At 34.0% G+C, this 12,712-nt stretch overlaps 1 protein-coding gene across 50 annotated transcripts in view; it reads left to right on the top strand.

The window, feature by feature from the left end:
• The window catches only part of RIMS2 (regulating synaptic membrane exocytosis 2), a 457,577-nt gene that overhangs the window by 315,057 nt on the left and 129,808 nt on the right, over positions 1-12,712 (top strand). For 29 of the 50 annotated variants that reach the window (XM_027692407.1, XM_027692403.1, XM_027692405.1 and 26 more), the window contains 3 exons: positions 3,355-3,534; positions 4,648-4,757; positions 5,564-5,596. In XM_027692407.1, coding sequence (XP_027548208.1) covers positions 3,355-3,534; positions 4,648-4,757; positions 5,564-5,596 — 323 coding nt within the window. Of the gene's footprint in view, positions 1-1,787; positions 1,860-3,354; positions 3,535-4,647; positions 4,758-5,563; positions 5,597-12,712 lie in introns of all 50 variants that reach the window. The other 21 variants (XM_027692411.1, XM_027692400.1, XM_027692404.1 and 18 more) reach the window with 4 other exon arrangements.

Genomic DNA, 12,712 nt, shown 5'->3' with positions numbered 1-12,712 from the left:
CCATGTGTTAGTGACTTACAGGGAGCTCAGTCTCATAGTGATAGGTGGGCTTGGCTTAGAAGCAAACACTTACTGCTGTATTCTTTCTTCTGTGTAGGGAGAGTCAGCTTACAAGACTTGCATACTTTAACAAGGGAATAGACCATCTCACATGCATGTTTTCCTTAGCAAAGGTAGAAGGATGCTACCATAGGCAATACTAAATGGAGGAGGTCATTATTCGACATTTCATTAACTGTATTTTCATAATGAAAAGTCTGTTAGCAAAGATAAACAGTGTTAGTGTACATTAAAATATTATATGGATGTTGAATAGTTTAACTAAGACTATCATATTTACCTCTTTAAAAATTAGGAATTTGTATGATATGATTTATAATGAGAAAAGAGGAAAGTTTCATCTAGATAATTTTTGAGAATGTCTTTAGGAATGATATCTGAAAAGTTAGGGACTTCTGTTTTTAATTTAACTTGGTCTCTATGCTTATGTCTTGATTGTGATATTAATGCATAATTGTATTCAGTGGTAAGGGAGGACCTTCACTACCCAAACATCTTACTGGAATGATAGTTTTTCTATAAAAGGGACAGTTTGTTTCTGAAGACTGGGATCATATATTACGTATGTTTACTGTTAAAAGAACAAAAGAATAAGTAAGGATGAAGAATAGACAGTAAAACTATCTGTTGAATTGTTCTTTATATGTGTATGGTGTAAAACCACAAAGTTTTTTCTTTCAAGTGGAAGAAAGTCCACTGGAAATAGCCCTCCATTTGCTATGGTGATTTTGAAGAGGATTGCAGCATGTAGCCTGGAACTTGAGGGTGACAACTCAGTTTCATCTCAGGATTTAACTTAGTCTTCAAATCCTGCAGTCTACAAAACAACAGCAGTGCCAAAGCTTCAAAGTAAAATGTTCACTGCCAAAATTCACACTCTCCTTCACTTCTGGAAACTCCTGGTTGTTTTTCCACTTGAAGTAAATGCCAACTGCAGATTGTAGCAAACCGAATATTTATATTAGCTGTTGAATACAAAATTTTTGAGGCCTATATCTGTTAGCATAGTGATTAGCTACACTGGCTCCATGATGATCCACAGAATACAAAACCTGCACACTAAGCCATTAGTATTCATTCTAATGGTAAAAATGCCTCCCTGCCTTCTAATACGGGAAATGAGTCAGATCCCTAACATTCTAAAAATACTTTTTTATACCTAAAGAGCTTTTTATACCTAAGGAGGCCTTAAGAGTAACAAGTGAGAGTCTTAACTTCTCATGAAGTGTTTACGAGAATCATGTGGTTGCTACTCACCTGTTCCTCTGTATGTCTCCTACTGGATGTTGGAAGAAGAGAGAAACAGAAAATTAAATAATACCTCTCACATATTGCCTAGTCGCTGCTGGTGTGGCCTAGCAGTCCTCCACTCACTGAGAAGATAAAAGAGTATTCTAGCTATGTGTGTGTGACAGACCCAAAGAAGAAAGTTTCTGTGGGCTCTCTAATTTTCTTAAATATGTGGGTAAACAAGATAGGAGTGGGTTTTCTGGACCTTGGCCATATTCTCATTTGTAACTTTGTTGAATTTAGGAATATTTTTTCTTGAAATTTGCTTCCATAGTTAAAGAGTGTATTCCATGGTCATTTTTTTAACCATCATGCAGGTGGCTGACACTTTTCTCACCTTCCATAGCACTGAAAGCTCTCTTAAATAGTTACATAAACTAAAAAGCATTCATATTAAAGCTAAGGTTGTGTTTCTTTGTCTATCAACAATGTAAAAGAAGCGAGACAGTGGATGTTTTTGCTGATGAAGCTTCCCATTCAGAAACAGAGCTGATAGAAGAAGAAGTGAGGTAATTTTGTCATGGTTTTGTGCCAGGCTCATTGTACTTTCCCTCCAATCTTTAGTGCCTCAGCTTATAATTACCATTATGTGTCTCACTGTGGTGTGTTCGCTTGTTAGGAGCTTATAGATATAGGTTCATGGTGTGTGGTATTATTCTGAATCTGTCTGTGGCAATTCCTTCGTTTGCTCTGGGAGTCCAATTATGATGTCATGGAAGGCCTGAAGAGACATTGCTTGTAATGGCTGTTTTATAAACCCATGCAGCAAAGTTAGCCACTATATTATTTTTCAATGTTCTTTGGAAATTAATGCTGTTACTAACATAAAACTCTTCATAATGAGGCTGTGGTATGTCTCTCTCTTTCTTGATACCGATTAAAATTTGACTTTTTGTTACACTTAATCACCATCCAGCCACTCATTGTATTAACTGACTCCATTGTAAAAGGCATGACTTAGCTAAAGGAAAAGACCTGAAGGGTACACATTCCCCATTTGTATTCTGTAGCTGTTCAGTTACCCAAGGAGAGCTGCAGGACTGTGAATTTAAGGAGTAGCTCCATTAGGGTATGGATTTTACTTTTAAAATGCCTTAATTTAATTTATTTTTGGATGTTGGTAGTAAACATTACTCCTTTCAAACAGACCAATTACATTGTGAAAAAAGGTGGGGCTTGATTATTTTCTGAAAGGAATGGCTTGATTAATTGCCTAATAGTAAAAGACGAGACTGCTTGATCAAGAAATTCTTTTTTGCTCAGTCTAATTTCTCCCCATTGCATCTCTAATGATAACTTTTTCCATTGCTGTTTTAGTACAGTTCCATAGACTGTGGGTTAGGAGATTTTTCTTTTTAGTTACAAACCAAACTTTTTCTAGTTGTTGGAACTAATGATGCAGGTTTTCATTTGATTACAGTCTGAGCACCACATATGAATCCATCACTATTGTCGAGCCTATATTTTGACAGACATTCTGAGTTTAGTAATAATGAACAGTGCTACATGATAATTATCACATCTCGAATGTGGACTTTCCTACAAACAAGAGTGCTACCTCTAGAGATAATGCAATCTAAAAAAACCCCTACTAATATGAGAAATAATGCAAAATTAAACTGCACAATTAAAATTAAACTGCACAATTAAATGAGTCCTAAGCTTTAGTGAAACTTAATATTATGTCAGCTAGTCTTTTCTTCCCAGGTTGATGTATTAATTGACACAAACCAACATTTTAATGTCAGGAAACAGACTATTGCATGGATAGTCATTACCAAGACATTGGAAACATTTCAGCCCATTTATCAAGACCAAGTTATATGGAGCAAGTCAAATCATACATGTATAAAAAACCTGCATGTTATCAAGAAGTTCTATCAGAAAATTTACTTCCCCCAAAAATACACATAACAAAATGATTTGCTCCAAACCAGTATCATGCAGCATATTTTATAATTAATAGAAAAGTTCATCTGAGCTGCTTTTTGACTAACATTACAGGAATTGTGAAGCAGCAGATAGACAGCCATATCAAAGATCCAGATCAACAGAGCAACGTCCTATGCTAGAGCGGACCAACTCCCGCTCCCGATCCACAGAGCGTCCTGACTCAAACCTCATCAGGTCGATGCCTTCATTAATGACTGGAAGATCTGCCCCTCCTTCACCTGCCTTACCGAGGTGAAACAGACAAATCAATCAGACTAATCCCCTCCTGCCCCACCAGCTCACCATTTTATTTTCCCAGTAGCTAATTGGTATCGCCTCATCCTTAGCTGATCACTAATAGCAATAGATACTAACCCTTTCAGTGCCAACACACTATTTATATTCAACTCTGGATATAATGGTGTGGCAGCCATTGCAAATCATTTGCTAGCTGTATTTAACTACATTTGTTTATGATTTCTCATTTGTCAGGAATCCTGGATGGTTTCCCACATAAAGCACTTCATAACTATCATATTCTTCTCTTACAGAATGAGAGATAATTTGTGTTCATCAGACATTGCTTATGGAACAGCCATCATAACATCAAATGAAACTATTTTTTTAAAAAAAAAAGTTTCTTTGGATGGACTGTACTAACTTTGTCTCTTAATTATCATTTTAACCACCATTTTCTCTGACTACATTTTACTGTGCCATAGTCTGTATTGTTCCTGTTTGAGTACCCCTGATTGATATTTTGAGGATTGCTATGCATTATTCTTAGCTTAAATAAACATAATACAATAAAAAGATGAGTGCATTTTGCTCTAGTTGATGTTCAGTAAAGCCTCTCCTTATTTTAGAACTGCAGAATACATTATTTGTTTTCTGAAAGTTACAGTTATTAACATCAAATCTCCAGTGAGAGTTAGAGTCAAATATCAGTGTCTTTTCTCAGTTTATTACTTTGTTTAGACAAATCCATGTAATCTCATTGACACTAAAATGTAATTTAAGCAAATACATGCTGAGTAAAGATCATTGAATTTGACTTGTGGATAAATTTATGTGTATGTGGGTATTATATTCATATGCCCATGAATATGCACACAACACATTTTCTGGCTTGACTGTACGAACAAGTATCTTATGGATGTTCAGACCTAGTTTGGCTTTTTTTTCATGGAGAGATTTCTGGTTTTAATCGGGTCTTTTTCTGAAACGAGATAATAGTTTCACTCTGGGACTGCAAGGGTCCCAAGTGATGTAAAGCCTACTTAGTCATGTTATCAGTTCTTGATGATATTTAAGGATGAATTTGTCATTTAAAGGCTGTGGTTTGTTTTGATATGTGTCTCATAGGTCACATCCTCGATCTGGGTCTGTTCAGACAAGTCCATCAAGTACTCCAGTAGTAGGGCGAAGGGGCAGGCAGTTACCGCAGCTCCCACCCAAGGGGACGTTGGAGAGAAGTAAGTGTGTGGTTTTATCCTTAATGACGCTACCAAATTACTCATGAAGGTTGGTTATATTTATTATTTTTCTTTTGCCATTAGAGTTGAAATCTATTGAGTTTTTGTGTACAGAATTAGGATTTGACAGTAGTATTGTATTTTGTACTGTGTTTTCTTCTATTATGTTTTAAATTCTACAATACTCTTGGCTGAAATGAATCACCAGCAATACACATGAACCAAGGTGGACTATTAGCATGATCCTGTTCCTTCTGAACTCAATAGGTGTTTTGTCATTGACTTCAACAGGCACAGGAAATGATCTTTTGTGTGTTGTTTAGTGAAAAAATTCTGACTCTTTTGGGAGTCGGGAACATAGCTGATCACTTGTGGGTTCACGTGTAGCGTATTAAAGAACACTAATATAAAACATCTGCTTCTTGAAACAGGAAGAGCAAGAAGAGAGGTAACAATCTTTAAAATGGAAAAGGTCAGAAAGATATTTTGTGGCTCATGTTTTAGTGGTACTCTAATTGATCTTATCTTTAATGTGTGTTAAAAGCACTGGTTGATTGAGACATTTTCCAAAATTTTTAGAAACAGGGGTATATAAACACATTTTTGATAGCAAATATATATTCACCTTCACCTTCTAATAATTAGATGTGCTGTGCAAAATCCGTCTAAATGGCCATATACACTCCTTTTTTTAATCCTTCTTAACATGTATATTGTATCTTTTATAAAACTTCTGTTGTTTTTAACCCCTGTGCTTTGGTTCCTTTTTTTTTGTTTGTTTCTTTTGTTTTTGTGACTTTCCCTAGACAATGGAGACAAGGAGATAGAATCTTATGAAGGTCTGTACATAAAGAAGGGCTTGTTTTTCACCTGAAAGCCTTTTTCAGAGGCTAAATAGGGAAAAATAAACCCAACTGCAATTGATGTTACTTGATTACACAGATACAGTCAGAATTATTGTCATAAATATTTAGTCTTTATTTTTAGACCTGTGGCTCATAAATTGTACAGAGTTCTACATGAAAAAGGTATAAATAATGCTATCTAAATATGATTGTCATTAGAAAAGTACCTAAACATGTACCCTTTTTAAAGATCAAGAATTTATGCTACAGCAAATAAGGGCATTTCAGCTTACCTATGTATGCATTTACCTTTCCAGGATTAGCAGATATTCAGGCACATGTTTAAATATAGGCATTTGAAGCTATTTGACATGTATAATGTTAGCCATGCATTTGATCAAAACAATGCTTTTATTGCAAATATATATTATAGTGTGATACATTTGCTAAATTATAAGGTAATTTTCAAATAATATAGGGAAAAAATTAATTGAATTAATTATACTGTTCAAAAAGGTATAAATATTTTTGCTAAAAATTAAATCCCCTTATATTTTGTAACATTAAAACCATTTAATTTACTTAATAGCAAGCCACAAGATATCAATTGCAGTCCTTGGTTATACCACTGAGGGTCTTTATGTAGTATTACTGAATCTGTCTCATCAGACTTTTTAATTTAATATTTACAATGTTTACAGTATTTATTTCCATTTTGGAAACAAAAACTCCATGAAAAGAAAACACTTGTTTTCTCAGATCACCACCCTAGTATATTCATTTCTTTGTTGTCTCATGTGTTGTGAATTGCTTATATGAAATACAGTCTAGATATGCCAGGAAATAATCACATCTAATCACATGATGTTTGTTGTCATTGCTGTATATGCTTTTATGTTTTACCATTCTTCCCTGCTCTTTGCTTAGTATATCTATTTAGACTGTGAGCTCCTTAGAGCAGCAATTGTGAAGTACTGTATATTTTTACTGTGTTTGATTAGAGAGGGTAGCAGTCTTATTTATTATTTACTTCATAGGTTCTATAGAAAGAAATATAATAAATACAATACAATAATTATTTTTTATAGGAGTGCTAGAATTGTTTGCTCTGGTAAGTACTGCTGGGACTTGAGGAACTCTGTTTTTACTTGAAGACTGAGTAATATTTTCCTTTACCTCTGTCTTTTGAAAAAAAGTAGTCTTTTAGAAAATCTGGATTATGGAAAATTGCCAAATCCAGAGATGCTGAAGTTTTAATGTACAATAAGATCATCATCAGTGACTCAAGATACAGTAAATAGATAGATTTCATTTTGAATTTACATATATAAAGTTGGTAAAACCTGTTAAAAATATAATCCATAGATACAGTTTTCATATAGTATTCTATACAATTTTCTGTCACAAATTAAGATCTTATATTCTAATACCAATAAAGTTCTCTTTTGAGGCTTTTTCTCCCCTTCTATAGGATTTTCTAATCATTTTCTTTAAGGGGAGTAATAATTTTCTTTAAAAATAATAGTGCTCTGCAAGAACAGCAGACTACCTAACTTCTGTCAGTGACAAAAGGTAATTAAGATTAATAGCAGTCTTTTTTCTGTGGAGAATTGAATTTTACAGAAAGTTATTTTAAGCAAATGAAGTATCAGTTATAAAAACTGAAATGTAATAGAATTGGAAACACTGATTATCATAGGAGTTTATGTCATTACTTAACAAATAAAGCATCACGTAAACCTGAAAGCTTTGTAGGCATTTAAGTAGATTTTCATGTGTTTTTATATGCCCTTGGGTTAATCAAAATGGTTGTCTGTTGTTGGGAAAGCCTAATGATCATACCAGAAAATGTCACTGTCACAGAACAGACCTTTCTGCTCTTATAGAAGCAGAGGCATTTCTATATTGCTTGGAAACAGGGTGTGAAGGTTAACCTTTTTGTATTTTGAAATCAAGGATTTTATTTTTGACCAGATTAAGTTAAAATCATACTGAAGAAAAGAGTTAATAAAAGATACATTATAGACAAAGAGGAATTTGAAGTCATTCTCATTTTTTAAAAAGAGAAAAAGAAAAAAATAAAAACTTATCTGTTAACTTCTACAGTAGTCTCATTTAGTTTGCATAGATTTGAATAATCTGTATTTGTTACAGGGTTGAAACTGCATACCTTTTCTTAAAATGTAGTAGAAGAAAAGCCAGAACTCAAGCAGAAATAAGGGAGTAATTTGCTGTTGGAGATATTTTTTTGCTATAGTGCAGTACTCAGTAGAATGTGGAATATGGTGTGATTATGGCTGTGTGACTAGAAATGGAAGGGAAGGAATCTATAGGGGAAAAAAAATACCCCTCTGGGTAATGGCTTTCCTAATTAGGATTAGAATTAAAATACCTTGATTTGGGTTAGATTTAATTCCATGAACTGTGTTATGTAGTTGCAAGATTTTGCTCGAGGGCATGTAGGTATCCCCAGAATACTTTATTTCAAAATTCTGAAATAGCCAGAGAGTTTTGTTCTTAAGAAATCTAGCTGTGAGTAGCTGCAAAGGACCATTCCTATCTGGAGTGTATTGTCTCATACATACTCTCCCACATACTCTCTAGGAGAACATACTTAGCTGTATTGCATTTACAGTCTTTTATCATCACGGTATTTTGGCTAATTCCTTAACTTCCCACTGCTGTGTTGCTTCCGGTGTCAGATTTACCTGTTCGGAAGAAAGACTGAGTATTTCTGAAATGTATGTCATTATCTTATCTACCCAAGATATACCATAGCATCTAGACAGTTTGGGTTTTGCTTTAGCCTTTTTCAGTTTAGTATATTTTCATGTTAGGTGGTTGGAAAGTAGTTCTGAAAAGATGTCTGGGACCACTTAAGTTTTTACCAAATTTTCACTACTGAATTGCCAGAACACTTTTTTTTTCCAGCTGAACATTTGCTTGTATATCTTTAAATTGTGCTAGAGATAGAGCTATCTTGTTTAAATGAACATTGGTAGGAAAACAGTATTATTAAATTGAAATTGTTTTTAGCATGTGAAATGTTTATTTACTCTTAAGTGTTCTCTGTTATTAGCACTAAAGACAATAGGTGAATACTGCAATATTTATAGTTCTTAAGGGTTAATGTGATTTTTTTCATTTATATGTGGCTATAATGTATTTCTTTATTCTTACTCGCCTTGGTAGAAGGATGAAATCAATCACTGCTTGTTGCTAATTAAAATGGAACACCATAAAGTGCTCTTGAAAGTATTCAGTATTCACCCTTTCAGTTTGTTGTTAATTACTAATCAGAGAGAATTTTTTCCTAATATAGATTTTTCCTTTTCCTCTTAAAAATAAACATAGCCCTTTCTTTCTTCATTCCCACAAAAAAATCCCCCAACGCTCCATCCAATCATAAAAACTAGAAAATTATGTTAGGTAAAGAAATGTAATAAAACCTCAAAATATGAAAATAAAGTGCTCAGAAACTTAGCAAACAGTAGAGCTCAGTGAGGATTTGCCCTTCTATTTATGCTTTATGGAACAGACTTTAATTACATGATCTCATAATAATCTTGTGTCTTGGGAAAGTTATTTCAGAGGCTGTTAAAGCCTGACATTAATGCTGATTAACTGTCCTCTCTTAACTTCAGGTATGGGTGATCTTGTTCCAGAATAAAATTAGCTATGAATGGAATTAACAGGAATACTTGATTAGATTTAATCAGGGATAGCTAGCAGCCATAAGTCCAGTTTTTATATTTCTCTAAATACAGTTTCAAATCTGTAAAAAGAACAATGTCAAGGTACTTTTGTAACTGATGCAGCACGGAGTGTGAGTTACCGAGGCAGTCCAACAATTAGGAAACACAGATACCCCTGACAGAAACGCTGCTTATTTTAAGGGGTTTTATCTTATTCAGAACATTATTTCTTTGTTAAATGAGACATAGTTTTGCAAAATGAAAAGGAATTTTATTGTGTGTTTTCCAATGCCCTACAGTTTGATGGGAGACAGAGAAAGACTATTTTAATGCAATTGCACAGAACCTGTATTAACATCATCATTCTATCATACTCTATCAGCTGTGATTTCGTGTGTTTTTAAGAATATATGATATATAGGTACTTTATTTTATAATAGGTGATTGATCACATGTATATAATATAGGATAGGAGCTTGGATTACCTTCAGCTTGGCTATGAACTCGATGACTTAGTCAAACACAGCAGTCTAAAAAATGAAGGCACATAGCTTTGCACCCACCCATTTGTTTGTGTGGACACTTCTGTAGTACTGGCTGTGTGATGTTAGACACCTTTGTGATTGCACAGCATAACTTGCATCACGTGTGCTTGACAGGAAAGTAAAGAGAATAGCTTAGTTAACATCAGTAACAAGGCTTCCTTAGGATACTGCCTGAATCTACCTTGGGTTTTTGACTTCAACAAAGAATTCGCAACAATACAAAAAAACCCTTTGGGTTTTACTTGTGGATGCTTAGTTCACCCTCCTGAGAGGGTGCAGAGACCTCAGCCCCTGAAGAATACTAAAATATTTTATTTGCATTGGTACGATTTCGACAGAAAAACTTGAACAAATTTTACCAAAATGAAGACCTTAAGGTTCTGACCTTTCAAGGGAAGTCATAGTTTATCATTTTCTCTTGGATTGGCAAAAGGAGGAATTAAACAGCTTTATGAAATGTGAAGATCTTACTGTCTAGGTCTGAGACCACAAAGGGCATAAAGAAAAATGACTGAGGAGTCATAAAGCTGTGCTCATAACAGCCTTTGTTTATGTTTCAGGGTACCAACATGCCAAAACCACTTTAATTCAATTCTATTGAAATTTATTTTTTTAAAGTCTTAGGCACATCTTCTATACATTTGAGTGTATAGATGATATCCCTGCTGAATATTTTAATTGGAATTTTCAGTGTCATGATTTTAATTGGAATTTAAATGCCATGATTTTATCACAGAATTATAAAGCAGAAATCCATGCAGAGATTAGTTTCCATTGCATTGGCTTTGATTATAGCCTAAATTTCTCTCTATTAACAAGAACCTGCTAGAACAAGTAGTTTTTAAATTACTATTACATGCTAGCTAAACCTGAATTCGAGGAATTCGATGAGCTATTTAATTGCGCATAAGCTTATACAGGTAATGAGAGAACTGAAAAGAATTCTGGGAACAGCGAACACAAAATCTGGACCTTGAAAAACTACAATGTACTGCATCATGTCAAAACTGTTTAATGAATAACTGACATTTAAATTAAAGCAGGCATATGGTACACTGGTTGCTCATCTTGACACGGTTCAGTATCATTAGTGTTGTTACCTTCTTGAGCTTTGTCACAAAAGAAAGTTTGGTTCTTTATTAATGACATAAAAATCATATTTGTGTTTCTTATAGTTAATGGTATTTTTACTGTTGTTTCCAGCTATTTCAATGTTCTCTAGTATTTAGATACGCTCTAGGCAACTGTAGATACTTGTGGAAAAGTGTCTTCCTTTATGCATTTTAGCTACTATGAAATCCAGGTAAAAAACGTATTATTTGAGAAATTGAGGATATTTTTCCAAGCTGGAAAAGTATTTGCATTGTTTCTTCTGCACTCGTTAAGGTACCAAGTGTGTTCACTTTTTTATGATTTATACACAATTTAAAATGTGCTGTTTGAGAATGGAGGCTTAGACTTTTATTCCTAGAAAAACTAAAGCAAAGCCAAGCAGAAGATACTTTAAACCAATTATCTACAATATCTGTCTGTTTTCTCTGCTTTGGTACTTATTGTCTGCTTTCCAGTGCTTCAAAATTTAATAAGAAATTGGCAACAAGGGACAATAAGGACTGCATATGAGCATCATTACTTGCAGAAGGATCTCATTGGAGTAAACTAGAGATATTAATGAGAAATAGCACAAAGATTTATTTAATCTTTGATTCACTAAAAAAATAATATCTGCCACAGACTGAGGGTTTGTATGTTATTGCGGATGTCTTTTGTTTGATGTTTATCTTTTATTTGAACAGCTTGTAACAAAGCATGCATGTTTTTGTCTTGCTTTTTTCCCCCTGTCATACCTTGCTTATACAAATGCAGCAGGAGATGAAGAAAACAAGCGTACTGGAGTTCAGGAGTCAGAGGTCGAGGCAGGTCTGTCTGACCACAAGTGCCTATCTCCTCTAGATATGATTTCCCCTGAGCATATAGGGAAGCTTTACCAGCCAGCTTGTCAATATATTGAAGGAAAAAAACAGTAAATATTTATACCATTTTATGAAAGAACAACACAAGCAAGTTCATTGTAGCATAGTTTATTTACCAGTTGTGAATGCTTAATAATACAATCTGAAAAAAATGTCACCTAAGCTTTTAACTTTTTTATCCTTCTCTATGAAAGTGTTCCGTTGCTATGCCTAAGTAACACACTTAACAAATCTGAGTGGACACCTTTTAGATGTGGTGCTCTCTAGTTTGCATTTATTATTTTTACAAGAAGGGAAGTAAATGCTATTGTATCATGACATGTTTTTTTTTTCTTCGCTTGTGTAGGCAAACAGATTATGCTGAAAATAGTAGGAAACTGCATTACATGGAAATCCTTAGACTATTTTGTACAATGTCCCTCATCCTACTTGGAAAACAGTTCAGTTGGTAGTGGGATGAAAACTGATAGTTCTCAACTCAAATACCATGTGATTAAAACATAAAATTTTAACTTCTAATTTCAGAAAACACCTCATACACATTCAAATATATGCAGAGATCTAAAGATTTTTTTCAATCAGTTTTCTGTTCTTAAGTTTCTTTCTCAAAGGAAGATTCATAAATGCATAAATTTAACTTTTACATGCATTGTTAATAGGTTACATTCTGTTATCCATGTCAATAAATGTCAAAAGTGGTGGAAGCATGGCGTGAAAAATGATGAGCTGAGCAAGAAACACATTTAGTACTAGCTGGTAGGAAAAATTACTAGCATACATATGTATGCCTAAAATGCTAAATGCTGCTTAAAAGTGTAAGTGCCTGAATCTTGTGCCCTGAACCCCACTCCCATTGTTATTTAAGAGAAGAAAATACAGATTACTATTTTCTTCTAC

Source organism: Neopelma chrysocephalum, unplaced genomic scaffold (assembly GCF_003984885.1).
Source record: "Neopelma chrysocephalum unplaced genomic scaffold, ASM398488v2 Primary Assembly neopelma1_86, whole genome shotgun sequence".
NCBI classification, from domain to species: domain Eukaryota; kingdom Metazoa; phylum Chordata; class Aves; order Passeriformes; family Pipridae; genus Neopelma; species Neopelma chrysocephalum.
This window is presented reverse-complemented; position numbering and strand designations above follow the sequence as displayed.